General features: G+C 40.0%; 1 protein-coding gene across 1 annotated transcript in view; it reads right to left on the minus strand.

Annotated features, from left to right (window-relative positions):
- adam19a (ADAM metallopeptidase domain 19a) overlaps positions 1-26,803 on the minus strand; it is a 90,766-nt gene that overhangs the window by 58,740 nt on the left and 5,223 nt on the right. Inside the window, exons 2-3 of the mRNA XM_040013961.1 lie at positions 17,196-17,275; positions 4,384-4,460 (exon numbers count right to left, since the gene is read on the minus strand). Coding sequence (XP_039869895.1) covers positions 4,384-4,460; positions 17,196-17,275 — 157 coding nt within the window. The remainder of the gene's footprint in view (positions 1-4,383; positions 4,461-17,195; positions 17,276-26,803) is intronic.

Genomic DNA, 26,803 nt, shown 5'->3' on the forward strand with positions numbered 1-26,803 from the left:
TCGTTTCCCTGAGCCTTAAAACTGCAAGTCGGCAGACAGTGCCGCAGTGTTGACAACTTAGCGACTTTGTCGCTATATTTAGCGAGTTTTCAAACCCCCTTAGTAACTTTTTTCTAAAAAGCGACTAGCGACAAATCTGGCGACTTTTTCTGGTCTTATCGGGAGACTTATGACGACTTTTTGACGTGGAAGCAAGTATCGCTCTTACTGTCAGTGGGGCTCACAGGCGGCAGATAGTCCTCACGCAGAAGTCCACCCGAGCTGCTGTCAGAGCAGGAGATGGTCACACCTATAGGTCCAAACTGCAAATAAATCGCGCATGAGCAAAGCTCCTGCTCCTGCCCTGACTGCAATGCAGTCAGTTCTTGTTTTACTCTTACTTTTTGTGGATCACAAGGTTTAAAACGACTTAAAAACACACACAAACAAAACAGTAACTCCGCCAGAGTGCCCATTTTGGGTCACTTTTGCCGGTCACAAGACTGGATAAAGGAAGTGGGTTGGAAATGTGACAAAAAAAACTAGAGAGCGAAAATTTCAGAAGAAATTTTAAGTGTGCCTATGCCGCTGCCAATGAGTGCAGTTTGCCATTCATACGGCTACAGGGAGCAAAACGCAGCAGAGCAGCTATTCTCCACCATGAACTACGGTAAAAACAAACACCGCTCGCTCCTCACAGATGACAGCTTACAGTCTTGCGTAAAGATGAAGTGACTTCGTACAGCCCCGATTTGCAGATGCTGTGCGCAGAGGTTCAGGAGCAGAAGTCCCATTGTACCATGGCAGACATGGCGATGTTTGCATGAACACGCTTTGTAGCATTTCTTTATTGACCCACACAGTCCGACACACCAACACAACAGCCGAGAGTCTCTAAGCCGGAGAGGCGTGATTGCAGATGCCGCTCAGGTGGGTCCGCCTCCCCTGCAGCAGCACTGCAGACCACGCCCCGCCACACACATCAAACCCATAAAATAAATATTTATCCAGATATTTCGCAAATATTTATTTTTCATTTTTTAGCAGCATAGTGCTTTTTGCCAAATATTTTTAAAATTCAGGTCAAGGCGCTAATCATAGTAAACTGTATTTTGATCTCTCCTATATGCAGCGCAGCATACAGAGAGACGAGAGGACGAGGCTGCAGGTACATCACAGCCAAAAAAACTAATAAATAGAAATAAAAGAAGTAAGAAAATAAATATATGCTTAAGTCTCAGGGGATAAAGACAAGGCACAATTTAGAATTTACCATTTAAATTTGGAGTGGTTTAAAGTAAACAGTGTAGCAGATTGATTTTCTTGGGAGTAAAGAAATGTTTTGCATGCACCTTTTTGTTTTTTGTTATTTTTACACAGCGTCCTGATTGACTGACAATGATCTACAGTCAATTTCATACATTATTATAAAAACTTTGGTTGAAAGATCCACATAACTATTTAATAAAAGCTAGATATTTTAAATGAGAATAAGAAAGAAAATTATTTGTTTGCGCCCCCCTTTCCCTGTAAATGCCCTACCTGGCCCCCTGGCAAAGATTTTGCTAGACCCGCCCCTGCACAGTTACCAGCTGTCAGCTACTCAGAAAAGGATCCTGGTGTTATCTGTCTCTCAGAAACAGTTCATAACTTCCCTTCAACTCATTCATGTCACCTAAAAGGTAAACCTGTTTCTCCATCACCTGTTCAGCTCTGATGATTCAGTAAGGACATCTCCTGGTTTCATCTTCACGTTTCCCTCTCACTAGGATATCCAAACTGACATAATGTTCAACAGCTTTTACAGCTGTGGCTCCAGCAAACATCAGCTGATACTGGAAATTAATATCAAATAAATTCTAACAACAGCTGATCAAGCTTAAACGTGCTGCTGTTGTTTAGCGCGACATCCGCTGGTTTCCTCGTTCTGGCGCAAAGTGGGCGATAAATAAACAAGAAAGAAAAGCCGATCAGCTGATCATTGATCAGTTTCATGATTTTAGTAGCAACAGGCGAGAGAGGGGGAGAGAATGAGAGAAGAAGAGGCAGCTGTGCAGCAAAGACAGAGTAGACAGACAGAACCTGAAAATTGTGCTGAAAAGAGCAGAAGAGGCTGAAAATTGTGCTAAAAAGAGGTGAAGCGTGCTATATCTTTTGGTGCACATAACTTTTATACTTTTTCAGATATTAAGCTTTTTATGTCATTTTTGGCCCATTTTACTGAATGGGACAACATTATCAGTGTGATCACCAGCTTTGCTTGCTGGGCTGAGCCATGTTTTTTCTCTGTACCCTCACCAATTTCACATCAAAACATAGGTATTTTCTATGGCTTTCAAAAAATGTCACTATCATTGTTGTGGGAGTTAGAGATTTTTGGAAAATCTCCTCAGAGCAACACAAAGTCTGAAAACTCTCCATAGAAACTCAATGGACACTTTGTTCAAAATCAGCGCTAGAATTCTCCAATGAGACACATTTTCTAATTGTCATGTCCCCTTAACGAAACGAAGTTAAGACATGAGGCTTGTGTCAATATATCTTCAGACACTCCTGACGCTCATGATTCAACAATTTTTTTCTTACCTATTACCGTTTGGCCATGAATTACATTTGTTTGAGGGTAGGAAATTTCTGCCCGTGGTATGGCAAAATGCCCACGTTACGAAACAGATAAAATAGAAAACTGCCACTCCTCCTCCACCAAGAACCTCATCTTCAGCCAGCATTGCCTCACTCAAAAGGCGATGGAAAAAGGTGCTTCGACTTACGAAAATTTTGACTTACGAAAGACCCTCCGGAACAAATTAATTTTTTAAGTCGGGGTTCCACTGTATTTGTTTTAAATTATAGTATTTGTGCTAAATGGTAGTATTTGTCCTAAAACATAGTATTTCTGCCAAATCATAGTATTTCTGCAATGTTATAGTATTTGTGCTAAAGCATAGTATTTGTGACAAATCATAGTACTTCTGCTATGTTATAGTATTTCTGCTAAAAAATAGTATTTCTGCTATTTTGTAGTACTTTTGTGTTGTGATATTTTGATACCATGGTAGCATTTACAGGATATTGTTTTATAGTGATATTATACAGGAAAACTGTTACTCAATAAGGCCCATTTACTAGTTGTTTTTCTCTTTCTCTGTGACCCAAGAATTAATGTGTAAGAATCACAGGATGGTACCTCAAGGTTGAAAACACCACAGAGATCACTCCCTTACTCCCATCCTCCCTTCTTTATCTCCTAGAAAAGAGCTTGTTAAAGGCCAGGTGGTTTGTTTCAGAATTCACTAATGAAAGAACTCTGTATTCTATGTCTAGGAGTGTATTTTGCTGGGATAATCATAAATTGTAGCTGAACTGATAAACTATACAAAGGATACTTCTTTGCTCAGAGGGCAGGAAGACGCTTCCTTATTTGGTCTGTACCGGTTTGAACTGAGAATCTGCTGACACACGAACCTTTTTCCTCTATATATACTGTTGTATGATGAATAAACCTTTGAGTTGATTTTGGGAAAGCAACCTGAAGCAGTCTGTGTTTCCTTGTTCTCCCAAGCTACTCCCGGCGCTGTAACTAACCTGCTGAACGGCATACCTGAGTGTTACTTTGAATAATTTTGAATCTTATAGGGTAAAGACAAAACTCTGCTTATAGGTGCCCACGCCTCGGAGGAAACCCGATCCACGGAGAAACCCGGGACGGAGATTTCTTTCATTTTGATAAATAAAAATATTTATACACAGCATTCACACTGCATTTTCGAAGGAAATGCAACCTTTTCTAGTTATTATTTGGTATTAAAACTACTTTTAATTAGATTTGTGCTGTGTGTTTTATTATTAATGTATTTTATGTATTTCTGTTTTATATTACAAGCACTTTGTGGTTTTTATCCTGTGAAAAAATCCTGTGCTATATAAATAAATTGATTTGATTTGATTTTAGTGTGCATCAGCACCAGACCGACAGAGGGTGTGATGGAGTGACGGCAAGTCACAAGGAAAAGTGAGTGCTGGTGAGGCAGTGTGTGTTGAGCACAGAAAAGGTAACCGTAGCTGGCTCCAGGTTGACTTCTTTCTGGCTAAGTCAAAGACACCTAAGCAACCAGAAGTAAAGGTAACTAGAGGCACTGGTGACAGCTGATATTGCTCTACCTCTGGAGTAGAATTCATTTGTGTTTACCAACAGCTAGAGTCATCAGAGCAAAAGACGACTAACAGGCCCGTTAAATCTTAGCAGTCTAATTATTCAGATAATAAACCAAAGGCAAGCAAAAAAATAAATAAATAAAACAGCTAGACAACAAATGGACAGCAGTCAACCAGATAGCACTGTGTACCAATAACATCAGAGGCACAGGAGGATATATGAGAGATTAGGCTGACATGAGAACTTACTGATTATGTTCCACTTGTAGCACCAGCTGGAGGTCACTGGACGAGAGCAAGATCTTTCCTCTGACTGGATATTCCTCCTGTAAGGTCATGATGAAAACTGGGTTAGCTCCAGATGCTTTGGCTTCTTTTCACTATGCAAAGCCATGCCTATTGGGTTAACTTGTGATTTTAAATATACTATGAATTAGAGGTAGATAAAGTGCTTGAAGTTTATAGTGGTCAGTATGATTACAATAGTGCTATATGAATGAAAAAACATCTCTGATTGCTAGAACATGTTAGTAGCCTTGCCGGTGCATTTTGTATGGCTTGGAGGCGAGAGAGATGATTTGTCCAAGCTGGTAAACAGGGCATTACAATAATCTAAACGCGATGACACAAATGCATGAACATTTTTTCCAGTTCAGCTGAGGAGACCATATATCTCCTCAGCTGACCTGGCATTTTCTCCATCTTCTTGGAACTATAGGCCTTTGGAGTTGATGCCGCAATGCATTGTGGGAGCGCGGTGCCATTTTCCGGGTCCACAATCAAAACAAACACACTATGTTGGAACGACGAATACAAGAAAGATACTTAAAAGCAGCTCAAAAGAGAATCAACTATATAGAGACCAATTGCGTCCAGAGGTGAAGCGGCAGTACTTGCAGAAAATGTGGACCAGTATGAAATACGGCTGTGGAGTAGAAACCCTGAAGACCAACCGCTATTGACATAGCCTGACATATTTCGTACCTTGTCTGTGGAGTCAGCGTGTACAAGTCGTCATTCAAACAAAGGTAAGTCAGCTTGAGTACTGCGAGTGAAATGCATTTGATTTTCCCCCGAACATTCAAATTAGTGCAGCATAAATTCACTCATGAGGGGGAAATTACAGTGAGAACATGTGGAGGCTCTGTTAGATGGAAAACAGAACTCACTATGTAACATTGTCCTGGAGGATTTAGTTTTTCTTTATGGTTAAAGAAATGGCAATGATTTATTCATATTTATTATAAATAATTCTAATTATACATCTTGCTTCCATGTTTGCATCCTGTGTCACAAAAAATACATTTTATTTTAGTTTTATACATTGATTAATGACCTGCAGAATCTCCTTATCATATTAAGTGATTCATAATTGTCACTTTATGCTTTCTCCATCTTGAAAGTGATGACATCCTTGCATTACATACTTTAGGTTCATTTCCTGCAGGCAGGTTTCTGAGAGATAACAGGCAGATTTAGAATATAACATGCAGCGTTCTATAGATGGACACATAAAAAAATGAAAAATCACATGTATGTGCTAACTTTCTAAACACTTTGTTACATTTATGATAAAGTAGATAAAACACATTTGTGTCGGCCTTGGCTCATAGTTCTTGTCTTTAAATAAACTTTGTGTGTGTTTCAGGTCCTGCACTCACACTTTTGGCGGCGAAGAAAAACTCATGGCTCAAAGTGGTCTAACTCAAAAAATGATCTTTATTTTATATTTCCGGAAAAGGAGACTGAGCACACAGAGACACCAGCTCAAGTCTAAAGCAGCAGCAGCCAGCCTGATTATTATATACTTCCTCTACACGTCACGCACACTTTAAGTTCCGATCAAACACTCTGCTTAGTTTCACTTTCTGTCTGCACCTCATATGCTCTGCAAAAGCATGCAGTTTCCTGTCAGCCTGCAACCTAGTTCTTTGTCACCTCTGGGCCTGGTTTATAAAGGCCTATACATAAAACAATATAACCAGCAAATAAGCATTAAGAATATATATTAAATACATGACAACTTTCAAAGACTGAATGAACCAGCATTGCAGTCATGGGTCACTGTGAGCATCACAGGGAAGGTTGAAGCCGCCCACTGCACCTGTATGGCCGGAGTCGCGGAGACCTGCAGCCATGTCACTGCTCTTCTGTTTAATGTAGAAGCAACAGTGCAGATCCGTGGCACAAGGACTGTTACAGATGAACATGCATACTAGGTTTTGCTGGGTAATATGACCAAGATACAGCCAGAGGTTGGCCATAATACTTCTCCTCTTCAGCTGCCCAAAAAGGCTCTTGATCAAAACATAAACAGACCATCCATATTGAAAGGTAAAAGGAGCCATCCTCAAAACAGAAAAATCCCACCTGCTACTGTGGAGGAGTTGTCACTGCTACTGGATACTTTGCTGGAACACAGTAAAGCTGTGGGTCGTGGGAATTACCCATAATGTTTTATCTAGGGGTCTAGATTTATGCCTGAAGTGCACTGCCATGTAAATAATTTGCATTTACCGAATATGTCCTGACTGAGTACCACTGTTCAAAAGTGGAATAAAGAAACAAACTAATTTTTGCCTCTTTTTTAAAAAAAATTAAAACCACTTTATAGAACATCACATCAGTTACAGTGTAGAATCCATGTCATTTATAGTTTACAAATGACAAAATGTTTACACAAAATCATGACAGTGTTTACATGATGTCACCCACTACCAGCACTTTATTTACTGTATCTTTTGAAAAAATACCGCTATTTATACAGCAAAAGACTTAAGAATATTTAACATGAGCAAGTTTCATTTTCCCTGGTTTTACTACCACACTGTTCACCAAAACGCAGCAAACCTTCACCATCTTATCCAGAAGGGTCACCTCTTCACCCTCACATGGAAGAAGTAATCTGACTGGCATGGTAGTATGTTTGAAGCAGGTCCCTTGTGTAGCGCTGGAACCCAGTCACGATGTCATCCTTGTCATAGGCTGGTTTGCTGCAATAATGCCAAATAATTAGCAACTCTATAAATAGAAGGTAGTTCTGCAAAATCACTCAGTTGGATGTTTGTTCTAATTTGCTGTGACCTCAGAGTGCATTGAAAATAAAACTAATAGGCTATAAAGAGTGATATGAACATAGTTAGAACTTACCGGAATGCAAATGTCTGGAGCACCAACAGATATTTGGAGATAGAAGAGAACTGGATATCAGCTCGTCTCACAGCTGCTATCCAGACTAGACGCCTTCGTTTGGTAACATCGATACACGAGCTGCCTCATGTTGCTTCCAGGTTGGGAAAGAGTGAAAAGATAAACCATTTTCAAGCTTATTCTCTTGCCGGTCGTGCGATCGAACTGTGCAGCCAATACAGCAAATACGAACCATGGCTGTTGTGTGTGCCTTCGCTCTTTTTTCGCTTGCGCTTTGGACCCGGAAAATGGCGCATCAGGCCAAAATCCTTTCCACGCCCACCCCCGTGACATCACGCTCCAAAGCCCTAAATATACTTAGATAGGTTAATTGATTAATCCAAATTGCCCACAGGTGTGAATGTGGGAGTAAATGCGAGCGCGAATGGTTGTCAGCCTCTGTGTGTTGGCCCCGCGACAGACTGGCGACCTGTCCAGGGTGGTACCCCGCCTCTCGCCCTATGACAGCTGGGATAGGCTCCAGCGCCCCCTCTGACCCTGAAAAGGATAAGCGGAAGCGAATGGATGGATGGATAAAATTCCAACTATAGTGGGGGAGGAGAATCTGAACACCTCACTCAGGAGTAAACTAGACCCTGTGTCACTATATTCTCTTGCTAAACAACTTAAATTGGAAGATGCTCAAACATTAATAAGGGGGATTTCCAAGGACGATGGGTTCACACCAGGGATGTATGATGAGAAAGAGTTTGGTAGGCTTTTGTGTGGCTACTAAAAACATGCGGTGGAGGACATTTAACTGGAAATGTGTCATTAGGAATTTTATCACTCCACATGTGAGGAGTAAACTGCTTCAAATGCAACAGACCTGCTATGTCTTGGAATATGTCATTTACATAGATCTCACCTGTACCCACATCTTCTATGTTAGCATTGGCCACTCGTTAGTATGCTGGTTACGTGGGCCTGACTTATAATTTCATGCATAATTTTATTGTTCAGTTTCCAACTGTAATGCATAATCATGAGCATTACAGTTTTTCCTAATTGTTTACACACATTTTCCAAAAGCATATTGTCAGAATTCAACACACAAATCAAAAAACACACACACAATGGGCAAAACCCTTCAATTCACCTGCAAAATAAAGTCATCATATTGACTTACTATAAGCCTTTTTATGTTCAGTGTAACACTTACTACAGACAGTACATAGGCCTACATGAGTGCATTGTAAAAGATTACAGAATGTTTGTATACAAAACTCACAAATACATGGTACCAAATATATTTTTACTGTATTCTCCCACAAAAACAATGTACAGTGTTCATCCCAACCAAAACAAAATTGCGCATACCATCAGTGTTGGCCAAGTTACTTTGAAAAGTAATTAATTATAGTTACTTCTTCAAAAAAGTAACTGAGTTAGTTACTGAGTTACAATATTCTAAAAGTAATTAATTACTTGAAAAGTAACTATTGCGTTACTTTAAAAAAACGTTTAACCCTCTGGGGTCCAGGCTATAATTGGCCATTTTTTACTACTTTTGATTCTCCCTCCACATTTCACCTTTAAAAACTATTTCCTTTGCCTTTTTTGGTATCATCCTTTTCAGCACAACCTCATGTGTCTGAATTTACAGTCATGCTTTCATTTTGACATACTGTATTAACGCAATTGATCTAAAATCAGACAAAAAACATAAAATCAGAGTAGAAAAGGTTATATTTTTTACTGTAACAACCACAAACATGTTTAATGAATCATATTTCATAACTTTAAATGCAAATATAAATTGTCAGTTTTAAAATCCTATGCACAAGTTTTGCAAACAACAAAGTTATTTGCATCCATTTACCTTTTACCTTGATTTTTTAAATAACCATTTCAAACTATTTACAGAACAATCAGCTGTTCTGCATTCAATAAGATGCCACACAAATTATTTGCGCCACTCCAAAAAAATAATTTCTGTCCACTATAAAGGAGAACATCACAGCCTGATACCTGCAGGTCTGACAGCAGCAGGTGTATCACTCCTGTTTCTACCTGGAGACAGCAGTCGCCTCATTGTTCTGACACACAACACAAAACTATCCACAACACTACACACTAACTACACAAGACAACACATTAACTACACACTCAAACACGCTAAACGTCACAAATCTCTCACATCGCAAAACTTGCTCTCCTTCTTTTTCTGCTCTCTCCCTCTCTCTCTCTCCCTCCGTCACTCCTAAAACTTCCCCTGTTTTGTTTTTTTTACTCATAAGCAGAGAGTGCTCGCTGCGCTGTCCTTAGACAGTAAACGTGTTAGTCCAATAATCACACAACTGGTATGTTAACTCCAACTTTAATGGTTGCCTTCTTTCGTTCCTCCACACAAGAAAAAACTGACACTCCAAAAACTCCTACTTCCCCTTCCCGCTTGCGCGTAGCCATGCCCCCCCTTCACTGGACACTTGCGCAGTGGGACAGATACATCTTAACAATCTCCCCTTTTTCTTTTAAGGAAAGGAAAACAGATTAGAACTTTTTTTTTTTTGAACAATATAACATAAACATAATATAACACTACAAACTAGTGTTTAAAAGAAACATTTTTATGAGTGTTAATTTTTTATTTTTTGTCATTGTGGACTTGACAGCATCAAGAAGGGAATGGTTGTCTGTTACACAGACGATTGGCAAGATGTTGTGTGTACCATCACCAGTGGTGAGCTCAGAATAGAGTGCAGCCAGAAAAATAGCAGAGTCGATCCCATCTGCAAGGGCCAAAGTCTCTCCTGCTAGTGTACTCCGTACCACCCTCCTGATCCGTTTCGACTGCCAACATATGGGCGAAAACTTTCCTCCTTCTCCCATCAACATGATAAAATGTCCACCTTGTGTGCCTCTGTCTGAAAGGTTTCCCATGGAGGAATCACTAAACACCACTAATTTGAGGGAGTTGCTTTCACCCAAGAACTGAAACCTCAGCGTAACCTCCTACGATTTAAGTTTTCTGATCAGTTTGTTTGTGCAGTGCATTGTCTGAATAGTATATGTTTTGTGCTTGATGCCAGGATGGAAATGTCACACATGATGTCGGGTCTGCTCTGTCTTGCTACCCACAGTATCTGTCCAATCTCTGATTTTAACATGTCCATCTCTGTATCTGACAAAGGAGCCTCCTGCTGTGGTGCCCTGGTGGGATCAATAGGAATAGGCTGAAGGTTTTTTATGTACGCATCTTGTTGTAGTTGTATTTCATTCTGAAGAGAGTGAACCTCCATCCCAATGTAGTTGAAGCGTTTATGTTCTTCTCGTCCAACTTGAAAAGCAGCTTTCAGTTTGGGGATGACTACTGTGGAGAACATGTCTGAACCACCCCACATAAAGTCATCTACATGACATGCAAGTACTCCTGTCACTTTACAGAGATCATCTAGCCAGTAGAAGACAGCCGGATCAACATTTTGCCCCCGAGCTTCTGCATGGTTTCTTTCACCTTGTTGTACCAGAATAGTGAGGCATCTGCCAGGCCATAAACACATTTGTTCAACTTCCATATAGTTCCTTTGCTCTGTGCTTCTTCAGGTGGTCGGATGTACACGTCTCGGGTTAAATCTTTACCTTGCAGAAAAGCTGCTTTAATGTCCATAGAGTTCAGTTTCCATTGATTTTGACATATTACTGCTATGGCCATCTTCAGGGACTCGGAGGAACATGTTGGTGAGTCTTTGGAAAGTTCTTGCGTGTTTCGTTCTTCAAAGCCTCTTGCAACCAGTCTAGCTTTGGGTACAATGCCCCCTGGTGTTTCCTTGAGTGTGCATATCCACCTTGTTGATATACATTTCTGACCTTTATCTTTCTCCACTTCAAACACATTGTTTCTTTTCCAGTTGTCAAGTTCAATTTGTTTGGCTTGTGAGAAGATGTCTTCCTTCACCACTAATATTTCATCTCTGTTTTTATCTGTGCATGACTTGGCATGTTCAGCTAGTGTCACTTGAAGGTTGTTTACTTGCTCCACATTAATGGAACCCATGGATCCAGCAATTTCCTCTGGCTCACTGTATTCCACGTTGTACCACTTTCTGTTTTTCCCAGTGGCTTTTCCTGCTCGACTGATTATTTTTCCAGCATATGTTTGACCTGTTTCTTTGTCTGTGTATTTAATTATTTGTCCAACTTTAAGTTTTGATCCTTCTATATCTGTGGTTGAGTGAGACAGTGTGGGATCTCTTTCTCCAGGTTGTATTGGATCAGAGGACTCGCTGTTTTTTGCAGTACCGAGCAGTTCATTTTCTGCACTGCCAAGTGGTTCACCGTTAGTTGGTGCCATCTCCCCATTTTCATTTTCAAAATCTTGTTCCTCACCAAGCACTGCTGCTGGGGTCTTTAAAAGATTTTCATCTGTTTTACTCTGATTTTCCTCTTCGGTTTCTTCCATGTTCAATTGTGGTTCATCCACTTTTCTGAGCCTAGACTGGTGTACTTTGACATAGGTTCCTCCATACCTGACAAATATTACTACACCATCTTGGCCAATGACCACCCCTGGACCTTTCCACTCATGACAGTCAGTCCTTTTATAATAGACTTTGTCCCCCGTTTCATATTTGTCATCAATAGATCGCAGCTGTTTGCGAAGGGCTCCTCGTATCCTCTCAGAGCATTCAGCCTCTGTGAAAGCTCGTCTCATGGCATGCAACGTCGTAGTGTGCTGGGCTATCCATGTACTCATTTCACTTTCCAAAGCTGGGGGTCTGTCAGTAAGGACTGAAGGCAGATTTGGATTTTGTCCAAAGACAAGTTGGTAGGGTTCTTTGCACAGTTCTTTCAGTTCATACAGTTCTTTGCCATCAAAGCCCAGTCCAGAGCAGTTTTCCAGTCACACTCATTATCTCTCTTTACCTTCAGTAACATTTCAGTAAGGATTTGATTGTGCCTTTCAAGCAAGCCATTGCTCCATGGACTGTACACTGCAGTGGTTTTAACATCAATGTTAAATTTCTCCGCCATGTCTCTTATTTCTTCATTATTAAATTCACCGCCATTGTCACTGAATAGTCTGCGCGGTGGACCGTGAATGCTTATCCAGCAGTGGATAAAGTGCTTCACTATCTCCCTGGGTCTTTTTGTGGTGATGATACTTCCTGCACTGAATCTTGTGAAATGATCAATGGCATGTAGATACCACAGTCCTGGCTCAAGCTCATGCAGGTCCACTGCAACAGTTTCATTGTATGTTGAAGCCATGGGTAAACCCACTGCAGGCTTATGTTTTGGTTTACCGTATCGGATGCATGTTTCCCAGTTTTTTATAATATTCTTCAGGATTGTAATGCTTTCATCATCACTATTGCCTGAGCAAGACAGAAGTTTTTGCAGTCTGTCAACTGATGCATGTCCAAATTGTTTGTGTAGTTTAAGAAGGACTGTCTTTTTATCCTTTGTTGTCATGTTTTCTGTCACAATGAGAATTTCATCCTCATCACTAGGTGTCTCACTTTTCTCTAGCTGGTTTTTATTAAGGTTGCTCTCATTTCTCAAGTTTACACAATAGTGTCCAGAAGATGTCAGTTCAAGTTTTAGAGGTTGATCAAACATTGTTGCTTTGTCTTGAGCAATATCCAAGACTGCACTTGCTCTCTTTAACGAAGTCTTGCTTAAAAGCATCGGTATATCTGCTGGAACAACTTCTGTTTCTATTTTGCATCTAGTTTGTCCGATTTTTGCTGGAATTATCACTTTCCTTGTGGATTGCACAATTTTTCCATCACCAAAGTGGAATGGCCTTGTGCTCTTTTCATCTTTTATTTTTTCCAACTCTTTCTGAGGTAACTCACTTACATAATCTGCGAGCCATTTTTCTCCACACACAGTTCTTGTACAAGCAGTGTCAATTACGGCAGACCCCAAAGCTTCCATCATGAAGATTTGTGTATCAGAGGGTGATTCGTTTGAAAACCGAGTAATATTACATTCTTCAACATCACTCTTTGATCCCTCAGCTTTTGCTAACTTCACATGTTCTGTTTTGTTATGGCAATCTTTTACCCAGTGATAAGTACTTTGGCATACTGCACATCTTGTTCTCCTCCCATACTTGTCAAGTGGATTAGTCCCTGCAGCTATTCTTTGGGGTTGCTCTGAGTTTGAACTACATTCACGCTTGCCTGTGTACTTTGTGAAGTAAGCGGAATCGCCCTCTTGTGGCGAAGACACGTTATCGCCGAAAATCCTTTTCAAGGCTGATTTCATATTATCAAAAGAGATGGTGGAACAAGCAGTAAGTGTTAGCTGTTTGTCTTTAGTATTTAGCCCCGCGGTGTCTAGCAGCTTAAATGCTAACACTGCATCTGGTAATTCCATTTTGAACTTACGTATCTTGTTGTACCGTCGTTCAAATTCGATAATGTAATCCACCATCGACATGTTGATCCGATCAAATTCCGTGTAAGCATCGTACTGTCGATCTTTTTCTTCTTTTCAGTTTGGTTAGAAGAACATCCATCCCCGTGTCCGTGTTGAGGTCGTGGGCTGCGATTTCCAGTGCGCTTTCCCTCGCTCTTCCCGATAGCGAGTAATTGCTAGAGCCTGCTTTTTTTTGTCCAAGTCTGTAACGAGTCTCCAGATTTCAATTTCATTTTTCCAACTTTCAGAAGACGTCTTCTCATCGAACGATGGTGGCACTTTGTAATTCCCAGCAGCAGCCATCCTCTGCTACCAATGTTAGTCCAATAATCACACAACTGGTATGTTAATTCCAACTTTAATGGTTGCCTTCTTTCGTTCCTCCACACAAGAAAAAACTGACACTCCAAAAACTCCTACTTCCCCTTCCCGCCTGCGTGTAGCCATGCCCCCCTTCACTGGACACTTGCGCAGTGGGACAGATACATCTTAACAAACGTGACGAAACTATTGAGGAAAAAAAGCCGCGTATATATTGATTATCATGACTCTGGTTTTACGTGGCCTATCAACACTATTTAAAAACTGGTATATATCACCTTTTTGCTTTGTCTTTAAGTGGTCATGTGATTGGCTTAACACGACTACTTTATTCTTTCACAGTCAAACAGCATCACTCATGCCAGCACTGTCTAGCACAACACCTGGAGCTCAGTTTTGCCCCCTGAGCTCCAGGTGTTGTGCTAGACAGTGATCATGATTACCGTCCTTGGGAGCGTGCGCAGCTGCTTAAAGCTGTAGCGTCCAGATTACTTACGTAGTCAGCTACTTCCGTACAACCGATATAAGATGCGGTAAGCTGAACACAGCTTCAACCGTCTGTTTGTTGAAAAATAGTAATGGACCGCATTTTCTTGTTAGTAACTGTAACGGCGTTGTAACGATAGGAATAGTAATTAGTTAGATTACCCGTTACTGAAAAAAGTAACGGCATTACTTGTAACTTACTTGTACTCGTTACTTGTACTCCCATCACTGCATACCGTGGTCTGCATATACAACAGAGGAACCTACTGCATAGAGTTACAGTAAAAAAACAACTTTGCTGCATCCTCTCTTCTGTTTCAGTCTGCCAGAGCACCTCATCCACATCACAATCAACATGCTTGTAATGCAATATGCTCCCCACCCCAGTTACCTATAGCTGCATGTTATGACCAGGTCATTGTTGCCGTGTGGTACTGTTACTTGCCACACCATGCGGGGGGCATTGTTTGTACTCTGTGATGTCTGTTATGTAAGTTTCCAGGTGGAGGCTGACCATTGGTGGAAGAGGGAATGAGGCCAGCTACAAATTGGGACCTGACTGGGCTGCCAGCCCCTCCTACTACTTCCTGTTTCCAGTGAGCTGCGCGTTTGGGGCCCTGGCGTGTGACAGAGCTGGGCTGCAGTAAAAACAGTTTAGTTTCGTATCTGGACATGGTAGCTGTGGGGTGGGAAGCCGTTTCTTTTACAACCTTTTTCTCCTGTTTCGGGTAGGGAGACAGGTTAGAGGTTTGTATTTTCTTTTGGGGTTGATTCACTATAGGTAAGTTAGTTCTGATTCATTTCCAGTGTGTTTTGTTTGTTGTTTTGGCCATGCCCACCCTGACGCTCGCTACCTGTCAAGTTAATAAAACGACTAGTCATTGTAAAACTGTCGCTGTGTGATTTACTTCTTTTTATTATTTTTCTTGTGTTGCACTCCAGCCCCCCTAGGCCGGTGTGTAACATGCACAAAGGGTACAATTGCCAGTACGTTGGTCAGGGATTTGGCCAGGGACATTGACCAGTTATGTTCCTGCCTCTCCACCTCCTTTTTGCCAGATTGAACCCTACTTCATCTATGGAAAATATATTCATGGGGCTTTTCTATGTAATCCATAGATTTTCTATGTAATACACGCTCTATAAAAATAAGTGTGTACTGTAAGTGATGCAGAAAGAGACTTATGAAATAGTGTATTTACAGTATATGCACTCCAGATATATGTGCATTACAATATAGACTACAGTACTGCAAGAGTACCATCTGTAACAATCTAGAATACAAACAGTAGGCCTATGGGCATAGAATTGTACTCGAAGAGTCGCTGCTGAAAGTATGTGTAGGTTACACTTGCACATACTGATATTGTAGATCTTTAACTCTTGCAGTTTCGTTCAAAGGGGTTGAACACATCATTAGAAACGTGTTTTCAATTGTGAGTTGCTGTGTGTAAAGATGACAGCTGTGTTGAAGTTGTGTTCACGTTTTGCTGCCAGCGTTTACAGTTTTGCAACATTCCTACCTCTTACTCAATGTGTACTACCACTGATGACATTGCTTCTTATATTTTATTTATTTTATATATATATATATATAACTTTTTTTGGTTTGTTTATTTTAAAGGATTTTTAATGTAAAAATCTACACGCAGCTAATGAAGAGATCCCATACTGTGTTTTGTTGTTCTTGTAACAGTGACGGATCTATTCTATTTATTTCTAAGAGGTGCGGACTAAATACAGCTGACGCTAATAAGAGTAGGACAAACTGTAAATTAACTATTTTTTTACAATAATTTTTTCCTCCTTGGTTGCCATCAAGGTACCATCAGGCCAAACAGAGATTGAGTACAGCAAGTCACTGAAAACCGTTTCCAAACTACCAATTTCATGCAAACAAGATGAGCAGATGAGTTTAAAACTTTAGTGGCTTCATTCTCCCACCTGAATGTGTATCTTTTAGTATGTTTGTGTCCATCTGAAACAGTAAAGGTTGTGGAGGTTGAAACAATGTGTCGGCTGGCAATGAAGACAGTAAAAACTTTCAAGTGACTAAAGAATCCACAGCGGAAAGCATCCCATCATGATAACAGATGTCCTTAATGACAGAGGTGGTTTAAAAAAACAACAACAACACTGCTGCCACTAACATCCATGGCCATGCTTAAATATTCAAAGTCAAAAATCAGGTACAAGTACAGATACCAAGCAATTGTGCAGTCATTATGTACATATATTTGGACATAAGTATAGATAATGTTTTTGGACTTTTTGTTTCATCTTCATACATTAGATCCCACCTGTGGCGGAGTCCAGCAACAGACATACTTACCAAGTACAACTACAAACTGATCTATAATTAGCAATATGAGGCTGGACTAAGACATGGACTTTCATTCTACAGTAGTTACCAGCCACATAAACTGGCCTAATAATAAACAGTTAAATGACTGGCCATGGACAACAGACCAATTATTATACCACTTCTTTAGCCTCATTTTAAGCTGCCATGGAGCTTAGTGACAGCAAATAAAAGGTAAGTGAAAGGTTAATGAGATATTTTCCCTTCAATTTAACTTTATTAATATGGTGTCAAATCACAACAACAGTTGTCTCATATAGGGCAGGGTGTACGGTAAAAACGAATATTTTATATATATATATATATATATATATATATTAAACACGCATCTGACCTTTGTGGCAGGTTCTGTATGCCTCTTCGTTTGACTTGGAGAAATCCATTCCACCATCACGGTCCTTCCCTGCTGCAGTCCTTGGAGACACAAAAGAATTAGGGAGATTAATATAATGTGGGATTGCTTACATAGACTGGGTCAGCTTGCTGACAGTGTAGCATCACTACATCTCTAAGAAAAAAAATAGCAGTCAGACTGCATAAAAGATATCATTCCTTTCCAATTTAGGAAAGTTGAATAAGACAAACTTCAGTATTCTGTTTTATTGTTTGAGGTCAGGTGACAGTGTCACGGCTGTCGAGACGAGGCCGTGTTGTGTTGGATGGAAAAGGACCCAAAATGCAGGCAGTTGACTGATAATGCAAGTGACGTTTATTTACAAGTAATAGGGTGATGGAAGAGGCAGTGAGGAATGACAAATGACAAAAGAAACCTAAACTGGGAAAACTAAATAATAGTGATGGCCCGCTTGAAGCTGACGCTCCGGTGTGCGTGTCAAAAAAAAATCAACACATTGCTTCAGAAGCACTGTGTCGAAGCTTGATTCGTTTAGCCAGAGTCACGTGATCAGTGACGTCCGAAGCTTCATTTAGAACCTAACTGCTTCGGTATCTGATTCAATGCTTTATAAGGAAGCGAATCATTCGCGGGATTTGTGGAGTGTTTTGATGGTGATAGACATTGCTTTTGTTTTGTGCGTGTTTATTTTATCTGTGCTTTCCAGCCTCTTCTGTTTCATGTGAAGGGATTATATCTAAATATAAAAGGAACAGGTTCGGCCATCGCACAGTGGAACAAATTTTCTTCTTAAATACAAATGGAAAAGGCTTACCTTAAATGCATCATGTTTTTAATATGCAAGTTCATAAGCATTTTCCCTTTCCAGTTCACAATCAATTCTACCCCCAGGTCAAAAATATGCATAGGGAAATTTCCCTAATGTAATATTATTTATAAAAATAACCGTCTAGCGATTAACTGCATAAGTACATGGAGGCGGGATCTCACAGCAGAAGCATACTCCATAATGTGTTTTACATTATTATATGTAACGTGGTATTTTTCAATGATTGTATTTACCAACATCAAGACGTCACAAGCAAAGAAAGACCACACCATGATGCATGTTTAAACAAGGAAAGTTTACTGGTCAAAATTATTTATTAAAGAAATAAATAACATTTTTGTCACCCCCAAAAAAAACACGTTTAAAGCAACACAACGGTGGCCCAATATCAGACAGAATTCCACTCTGTAGAGTGGGCAATCATTCCGAAGCAGTTGGTTTTATTTTGTGGATTCAAGCTGCTCTTCATATTTTTGGCCACCAGATGTCACCAGAGAGGACTGTGTTGAAAAGCTTCGAAAACTGAACACACTCACATGAGACGGGGACCTTCAGAATAAAACAGGAAACTCAGACACAGAGAACCAGACAAGCAGTGAACTAAACAGACAGGTTCACAAACAGACAGTGTGACACCATAGACAGACAGAACACAGAAGTGGGGCCAGGGCAGGCACAGAACAGAAACCTAACAAATGGCAAATCATAACAGAATACATACTCAGAATAAACAAAAGCATAAAGAAACACAAAACACTGAGCCGGCAGACTCAAGACCAGTGTTGGTCAAGTTACTTGAAAAAAGTAATCAGTAACTAATTACTGATTACTTCCCCAAAAAAGTAATGCCGTTACTTGTGCCTGCCAGCTGCTTGTATGGATGGTAAGACAGAAAAAAATTCTGGGTTTAATTCTATCCATACCCCAGCTACAGCTGCATGCTGCTTTCATGTTCACTCTCTTTGACTTTGGAATTGTGGCAAGGATTGTGATTTAGCCAGCAGGAGGTGAGTCCTGAACAGTGTTGGTCAAGTTACTTGAAAAAAGTAATCAGTAACTAATAACTGATTGCTTCCCCAAAAAAGTAATCCCGTTACTTTACTGATTACTTATTTTCAAAAGTAATTAATTACTTAGTTACTTAGTTACTTTTTAAAAACACGATTTACAACCTGAGTAGGTGATAAAGGGATAGATCATTCAGCCCAATTCTACTTTTTCTACATAATCCATCATACAAAATGTAATCAGATGAAAAGTCTCTTTTTAAAACTTGTTTTATTAGTTTTAACCTTTTAACTTTATGCATCAAGCAAAAATTTAATTATATGCAACATTCTCTGACTGGAAGAAATTTGTTTAACATTTAAACTTATTTTCTGCACTTTCTAGCACATAAAATATTTTTTTGTGTGTGTGTTTACACACAGTCTTTCAAATACATGCAAGTAAAACACAGCAGAAAATAAATAAAGTCAAAGACTAGCGGTCCTGTTGCTCTATTTTCACCTGTAAAGCAGCAGTGGGGTAGGCGGAGGTTTACCCTGGTGCAGCGTTTCTCTGTGAGTTTCCCATTACGTCGTAGCGCACTCGGAGCTTGCTTGGAAGTTTAGGGGGGTTTTTTCGCTGTAAAAAGAAGTTTTCTTCCCACGCATAACGGACACTAATATTTTTGTCACTTTTTATGGAATCAAACTCAAAGTAAGGTCAGCACTTCCACGCTTAAACGCTGCACGCTCATACTCTCTCCCGCACTCGATATGTGATCCATTGTTGATCTGCACACTGCTGTTGTCACGAACGTTGCACTCGCTTACGTCACTGTCATGAGACATTCTCGCAAAAAAAAAAAAAAAAAATCACGGCTTTAGTAACGCAGCATTCCTACGGGAAAGTAACGGTAATCTGATTACCGTTTTTGCAATAGTAATCCCTTACTTTACTCGTTACCTGAAAAAAGTAATCAGATTACAGTAATGCATTACTGCCCATCTCTGCTCCGGACCATGAGAGTAAGTGTGTTTGCAATGTAGATTATAAGATATTCAAAGCTATACCAGCATGCAGACTGGAAAAAGTTGCACCTGACGTATACTTTTGGACTAGATGGGATTTATCAAACAAAGAAACTATGGTTGATATAACATGAACAATACAAATACAACAACAACCAAGATAGGAGCAGTGGCTTTCTGGCAGGATAAGCAAGGTAAGCAATGCTCATCTTGTTGAAACTAAAAATAGACAAATGAAAAAATAACAAAGTAAAGTGATCTCTCTCCTTTGATCTTAGACAACAGTGTCACTCGGGTGCATGCATCTAGCCTATACTAAATCCAGTATAAATTACTGCCATCTTGTGATCAGGGTCTGCTACTGTTGTTGTCATTTATGTGAACTGGGAAAGACCATCTCTGAATCGAGGAGCTGGCCTAAGGGTACATCTTTCACAATCCTGTGACTGCAGCCATTCCTCAACTCTCTGTGAACGGTACTCATGGTCATTGATCAATAACCACTGATCGATGGTCATGACAATTTGCATATGAATCATCATGAAACTGACCTCTCTGCCCAATAGTGGTGATAGTGTCAGTCATTAGGTAAATGTGAAGTTTGCGTTACAATGTAACGCAATGTACTTGCGTTACATTGTAAAATAACTGAACTCGCTGAAAATCATTATTTAATTTCAATAATTTATCTTCTAAAGGTAAAAATAAACTCTGCCGCTTTAACATCACTGTAGTGCAGCTGTACGTCATTTCGCGCCAGTTTGCCGCATAGTCGTATCCTACAGCGGAAGATGTCGGACTCGGCTGAAGCGGGGGCCTGTTTTATGAAATGGAAATATTCCCGTCACTTCACTTTTCTAAAACAAGCAGACAAGAACATTACGGTAATATGTAAGCTGTGTCCTGGGGAGAAAAAAATGATCGGCCGCTGTCAATAGCACGAGTAATCTGCTGAAGCACCTGACACGGCAGCAGAGACAAAGCCTTCTGAGTGAGCCATCTTCATCATCCATGGATAACACCGCGGCAACTACTGCTAAGCAGACGAAACTTGATTTCACTTCAGCAACACAGAAAGTGTCTGAAGGTGAGCTTAAGAAAATGATTGCAGGCTACGTTGTGGAAGAGATGCTACCGCTGCGTACTGTAGAGTCTCTGTCTTTTAGGTGCATATTAAACAAAATACCTGTGTGTGGCAAAAAAGCAGCACTGCATGATCGAAAAACGTTTTCTACTTACTTAGATAAGTGTTATGCTGACATGGAAATGGAGCTTAAAGAGACATTCGAGAGTTTGGAATATATTTCCACGACTGCTGACATTTGGACCAGCCATAACAAAAGTTTTCTCGGAATGACAGCACACGGGATTGATCCTTCTACTTTTGTACGAGGTACATGCAGCGCTAGCATGTAAAAGAGTTCGAGGGAGGCACACATATGATGTCATCAGCAATGAAATCGAGCAAGTACATTCGGCTTCAAAGTGTTCTGCAATGTGGACAAAAGCAAACCGTTCTTCTGTTGCTTCAGAGTTGGTAGATAATTTTTTCATGAAAAAACTCATAGTACCTGTTTCAACACGATGGAATTCATTTCACGACGCTCTGTCCAGGATCACTGACATTCCCCTTGCTGAATTAAATACTGTCTGCACTCAGTTTGGAATCAAATGCTTCACTGATCGGGAGTATCTGTTCGTAAAGGAGCATTGTATCGTGTTGAAGCCACTCACTGTTGCACTAGACATATTGCAAGGAGAAGAGAACTGCTATTTTGGAATCCTTCTTCCAACTCTGGAGATTCTAATGTCCAGGACGCTGGCACTGCAGGACGAGCTTAAGCTGACAGCATCCCTCCCTGATATCATTGTTAAGTTAATCTATATATAGCCCTACCCTAAAATAAACTTTTGTTTTATTTATCATGCTCTTATGTGAAGTGTCTGATGTATTTTTTTCTCATAGGCGATCAAGGTGCACTTTTCCTCAATGATGGACAATAAAGAAGCTCTCCTGGCTGCAGTCACTTTGCCTAAATTTAAGTTACGCTGGATCAGAGAAGAAGAGAAAAAAGACATGGTTAGGGCAACGCTTACTACAGAGTGCCGTGGGTTGTCTCTTGAAGACCAACAACCTGCTCAAGATCACAAGAACCCTGTTAACTCCACTGATGACTTTTTTTCATTTCAGGAGGACGACTGTACCTACTCAAGCGCACCAGCCGAAAGGCTTTTTAGCCTCGGCAATCTTGTGCTTACACCCAGAAGGAACAGACTGTCAAGTGAACGCTTTGAGAGACTTACATTAATGAGATACAATAACTTTTTCAAAAACAACGCAGCTAAGTAGTACAAAAAATGTTTTGGAAAACATGAGTGCATACAGCATGCAGGAAATATGGTGCTCATTGGTTTGAGGAAGTTTCAGAGGAATTCTGTTTGTTAACCAAAGTTCAGAGTTAACTTCACTTTGTTGAATCACATGACATGATTACATACATCATGTATGAATATGTTACTCATTGCTTTGAAAATGTAAAAATTTTAATGTTTACTGCATGAAATATGTCATGTTTAACATTTCTTAAGTTAAGCTTTTTTGTTATTCAGATATGTTGCAGAAAAATATATTTGTTATTCTGGAATTGTGTTTCTTAGCTAAAGAAAGTCAAATTTCTTACTAAAAAATGTAATTATTAAAGAATGTTTGTTAATAGACCTCTCTGCATTGAGTCATACTTGTTATTAATCTCTGGCTCTCTTAAATCTGCTCTAAAGACCTACCTTTTGGGTTTGGCTTTTAAACCCAGTATAATTTTTTTTTTTTTTTACTATGTATTTTATATTATTCTTTTTATGTTATTAATATCTGTCTCTCTTCCACAGCATGTCTTTTATCCTGTCTTCCTTCTCTCACCCCAACTGGTCGTGGCGGATGGGAGATCCTCCCTGAGCCTGTTTCTGCAGGTCTCTTCCTGTTAAAAGGGAGTTTTTCCTTCCCACTGTCAACAAAGTGCTTGCTAATTGGGGGTCATATGATTGTTGGGTTTTTCTCTGTAGGTATTATTGTAGTGTCGACCTTACAATGTAAAGTGCCTTGAGGCGACTGATGCTGTGATTTGGTTCTATATAAACAAAACCGCATTGAAAGTGAATTACACAAAATTTCCTCCTAATTTAAAAAAGGCCTTACAACTGAAACTATGTAAAGGGAGTACTAGATAGTTTCCAAACACAGAGACAGATATAATCTGGAACAGGACTTTTCCCAAATACGGGAATACTATAACCAGAATTGGAAGGTTACAGCCTTTAAAGCTTTGTCAACAACATAATCAAGCATTTTTATCAATCTGAGCTCAGCCTTTAACTGCACCCCAAATGAAGTAATCACGAAGCTGTATGAAACACCAAAGCCAGGAAAATGGGGAAAAGATGCAGGAATTCAATTATTTATTCCATTTTTATTACCGACAAATCAGAACAATAGGTATCTCAAGGTAACTGTTGTTGTAAGATAAAAACCCTACAATAATATAAAGAAACAGAGAAAACCCCAACAAACATATGACCCCTATGAGCAAGCGCTTTGGTGACAATGGGAAGGAAAAACTCCCTTTTAACAGAAAGAAACCTCTAGCAGAACCAGGAAGACTGGACAACGAGATGCTGTGGAAGCGAGTCAGAGATTAATGATAACTAATAACACAGGTCAACAGGTCAAAATCATCAGAGACAAAATTCATCTGGGCTTTGTAGTGTTTTTCCATGCTGATTTCAGATCTGTGTTTAGTTTTTTCCTAGCACGTACAGTTTTTGTGATGAAGCTAGTTATAAATTGCATGATTGTTAGTATATTTAGTTAAGCATAATACCAGATTTAACGACGGTTCCCTTTTATTTATGTTTCAGGCAGCATTAATTGCAATTGATTTCAGTTGTTACAATGCCTAGAAATTGTATTAATCATCCAGACAGTTTCTATTACATGTGTGGTAATTCACAAAGAAAGCATGTTGTGAATTCCCACACAGACAATTACCACAGACCTAAGAAGATATACAAATTGTACTTAGGCTATCTACTGGGTGACCAGGATAAATCTTGGGCTCCAAATGTCATCTGCAACAGCTGTTCCAATAGACCAGGGGTCGGCAACCCTAGGCACGCGTGATGGCATGACCATAGCTGGACTGGCCATTGGACAAACTCGGTGGGCCGATTTTTTTTTTTTTTTTTGTAACGGTATAAACAATGAGAGGTGGTGGATTGGCCAGATGCTGGCTGGTGTGTAAAAACAACTCAGTTGTTTGGTGGTGGCTATGGCGGAGCTTCCACAGATTCAGTAACATTAGCAAGTGGTGGAGGCCAGCAGGTGGATGAGGGAGAGGGGAGGCAAGAGGAGGAGAGACCCGAGGCAGCACGGGTCCGAGTGTCAGGTGAACTGAACTTCAGGTAAGAAGTTATGACCTGCAGTCCATCTGGGTCAGATATAAACCAAGTTTAGGTGGAGTTTATTTTCGTTGTGCTGACTTTTTACAGTCAGTTACAATAACTCGTACTGCGTACTAGCTAGCATGACGGAGTTTTCATCAGAATTGTTGCAGCGAACTTTATTTTATTCATAAGGTTAGTTAGTAGAGTTGCAAACCGTCCTGTAAAAAGACGGAATCGTCCCGCATTCAGAGAAAATATTACGCGCTTCGTATTGAGGTGAAAAGGAACAGTTTGTCCCGGACTTCAGCTAGAATGGAAAAAGACACAAAGCTGGAGTTATTCTGTCGTTACGCTGCACAGCTGCCTCTTCTTCTCTCATTCTGTCCCCCTCCTCTCCTGTTGCTACTTCAATCATGAAACCGATCAATGATCAGCTGATCGGTTTTTCTGGAGCAAGTTCTGTCTCTCTTGTTTGTTTATCGCCCACTTTGCGCCAGAAAGAGGAAATCACCGGACAACAGCAACAGCAGCACGTTTAAGCTTGATCAGCTGTTGTTAGAATTTATTTAATATTAATTTCTAGTATCAGCTGATGTTTGCTGGAGCGGAGCCACAGCTGTAAAGCTGCTGGTCATGATATCGTTTGGTTATCTGGTGAGAGGGAAACATGAAGATGAAACCAGGAGATGTCCTTACTGAATCATCAGAGCTGAACAGGTGATGGAGAAACAGGTTTACCTTTTAGGTGACATGAATGAGTTGAAGGGAAGTTATGAACTGTTTCTGAGAGACAAATAACACCAGGATACTTTTCTAAGTAGCTGACAGCTGGTAACTGTGCAGGTGCGGATCTAGCAAAGTTTTGCCAGGGGGCCAGGTAGGGCATTAACAGGGAGAGGTGGGCACAAGGAAATACTTTCTTATTCTCATTTAAAATGTCTCGCTTTTATTAAATAATTATCTGAAGCTTACAACCAAAGTTTTTATCTGACGTAAAATGTATAGAAATAATACCACAAAACTGTACATCACTGTCACAACAGCGTTTATTTTCATTCAAAGGCTTTATGGCTTTAAAGAGAAGGTTTTCAGGAAACACTGTTAAATCATCAAAGACCCCAGTCACCCAGCACATGGACTCTTCACCCTCCTGCCCTCTGGGAGGCGCTACAGGAGCCTCCGGACTAAGACCACCAAGTACCGGAACAGCTTCTTCCCCACAGCTGTCAGATTCCTGAACTCTGCCTCCTGACATCTGACCCACATTAGACACATGGACTGGACACACACACACACACACACACACACACACACACACACACAAACACACACACACAACGGACAACTGTATCCTCATACACACAATAATAACATGGTCTGAACCACCAATCTCAACCACTAGCACTTTATATAGCCTCTGTAGAAATTATCCACATATCTCACTTATCTTAACTGCACTACTGTATAATTCTGTATAAATAATAATTCTGTAAAATACGATAATTTTTAATTCTACAACTGTTTATTACTTGCATAGTTCACATTTATGTATAGCTGTACATCTCATATTTCTGTATAGTTTTTCATATTTATATCCTGTTCATAGCTTGTACTCACTACAGCCTGTACATACTTATAGTTATAGCATATTCATAACATACCTTCATACCGTGTACATTATAACATACCATAATAGACCCATTTCTGTAATATACTTACATATCTATATTATTGCTAATATATATTTTAGGGATGTAAGAAAATATCGATACATTAAAATATCGCGATATTTCGTGTAATGATACTGAATCGATATTCAAAATCAGTGTTATCGATTTTTTAATTGAAAAATTACATGCATTTACTGTGTATTTCTTTTGTATGTTGCAATTCAAACTCCGGCCACTTGTTTGCAGTTTTTACCGCCTTTACGTTACGGAAAAATGAGGTCTCACGATAACTGTAGAAGCGTCTAGTTTGCCAAAAACCAACGAAGTAGAACAGTGGATGTGTGGCCAATTGTGCTAGCTAACTGATGACCGAAGAGGAGAGGATACAGCCGGCCCCAGCAGCTTTCAAAGCTGATGTGTGGACTTATTTTGGATTTATGACAAATAGAGTCAAATATTCGGGTAACACCACAAATTTACGAACACACGCGTGTAGACACCATAGCGATGTAGCGTCAAATGCTAATTTTAAAACGAAACGAGGTGATCCCGCTCAACGGACAATTGAAGAAGTTAACTTTTTGAAACTACCAGCAACTTCAACTCGTGCAACAAAAATAACGCAGTCAGTACTTG

The sequence above is a fragment of the Simochromis diagramma genome, unplaced genomic scaffold, assembly GCF_900408965.1.
Source record: "Simochromis diagramma unplaced genomic scaffold, fSimDia1.1 OVJJ01000621.1, whole genome shotgun sequence".
NCBI classification, from domain to species: Eukaryota; Metazoa; Chordata; class Actinopteri; order Cichliformes; family Cichlidae; genus Simochromis; species Simochromis diagramma.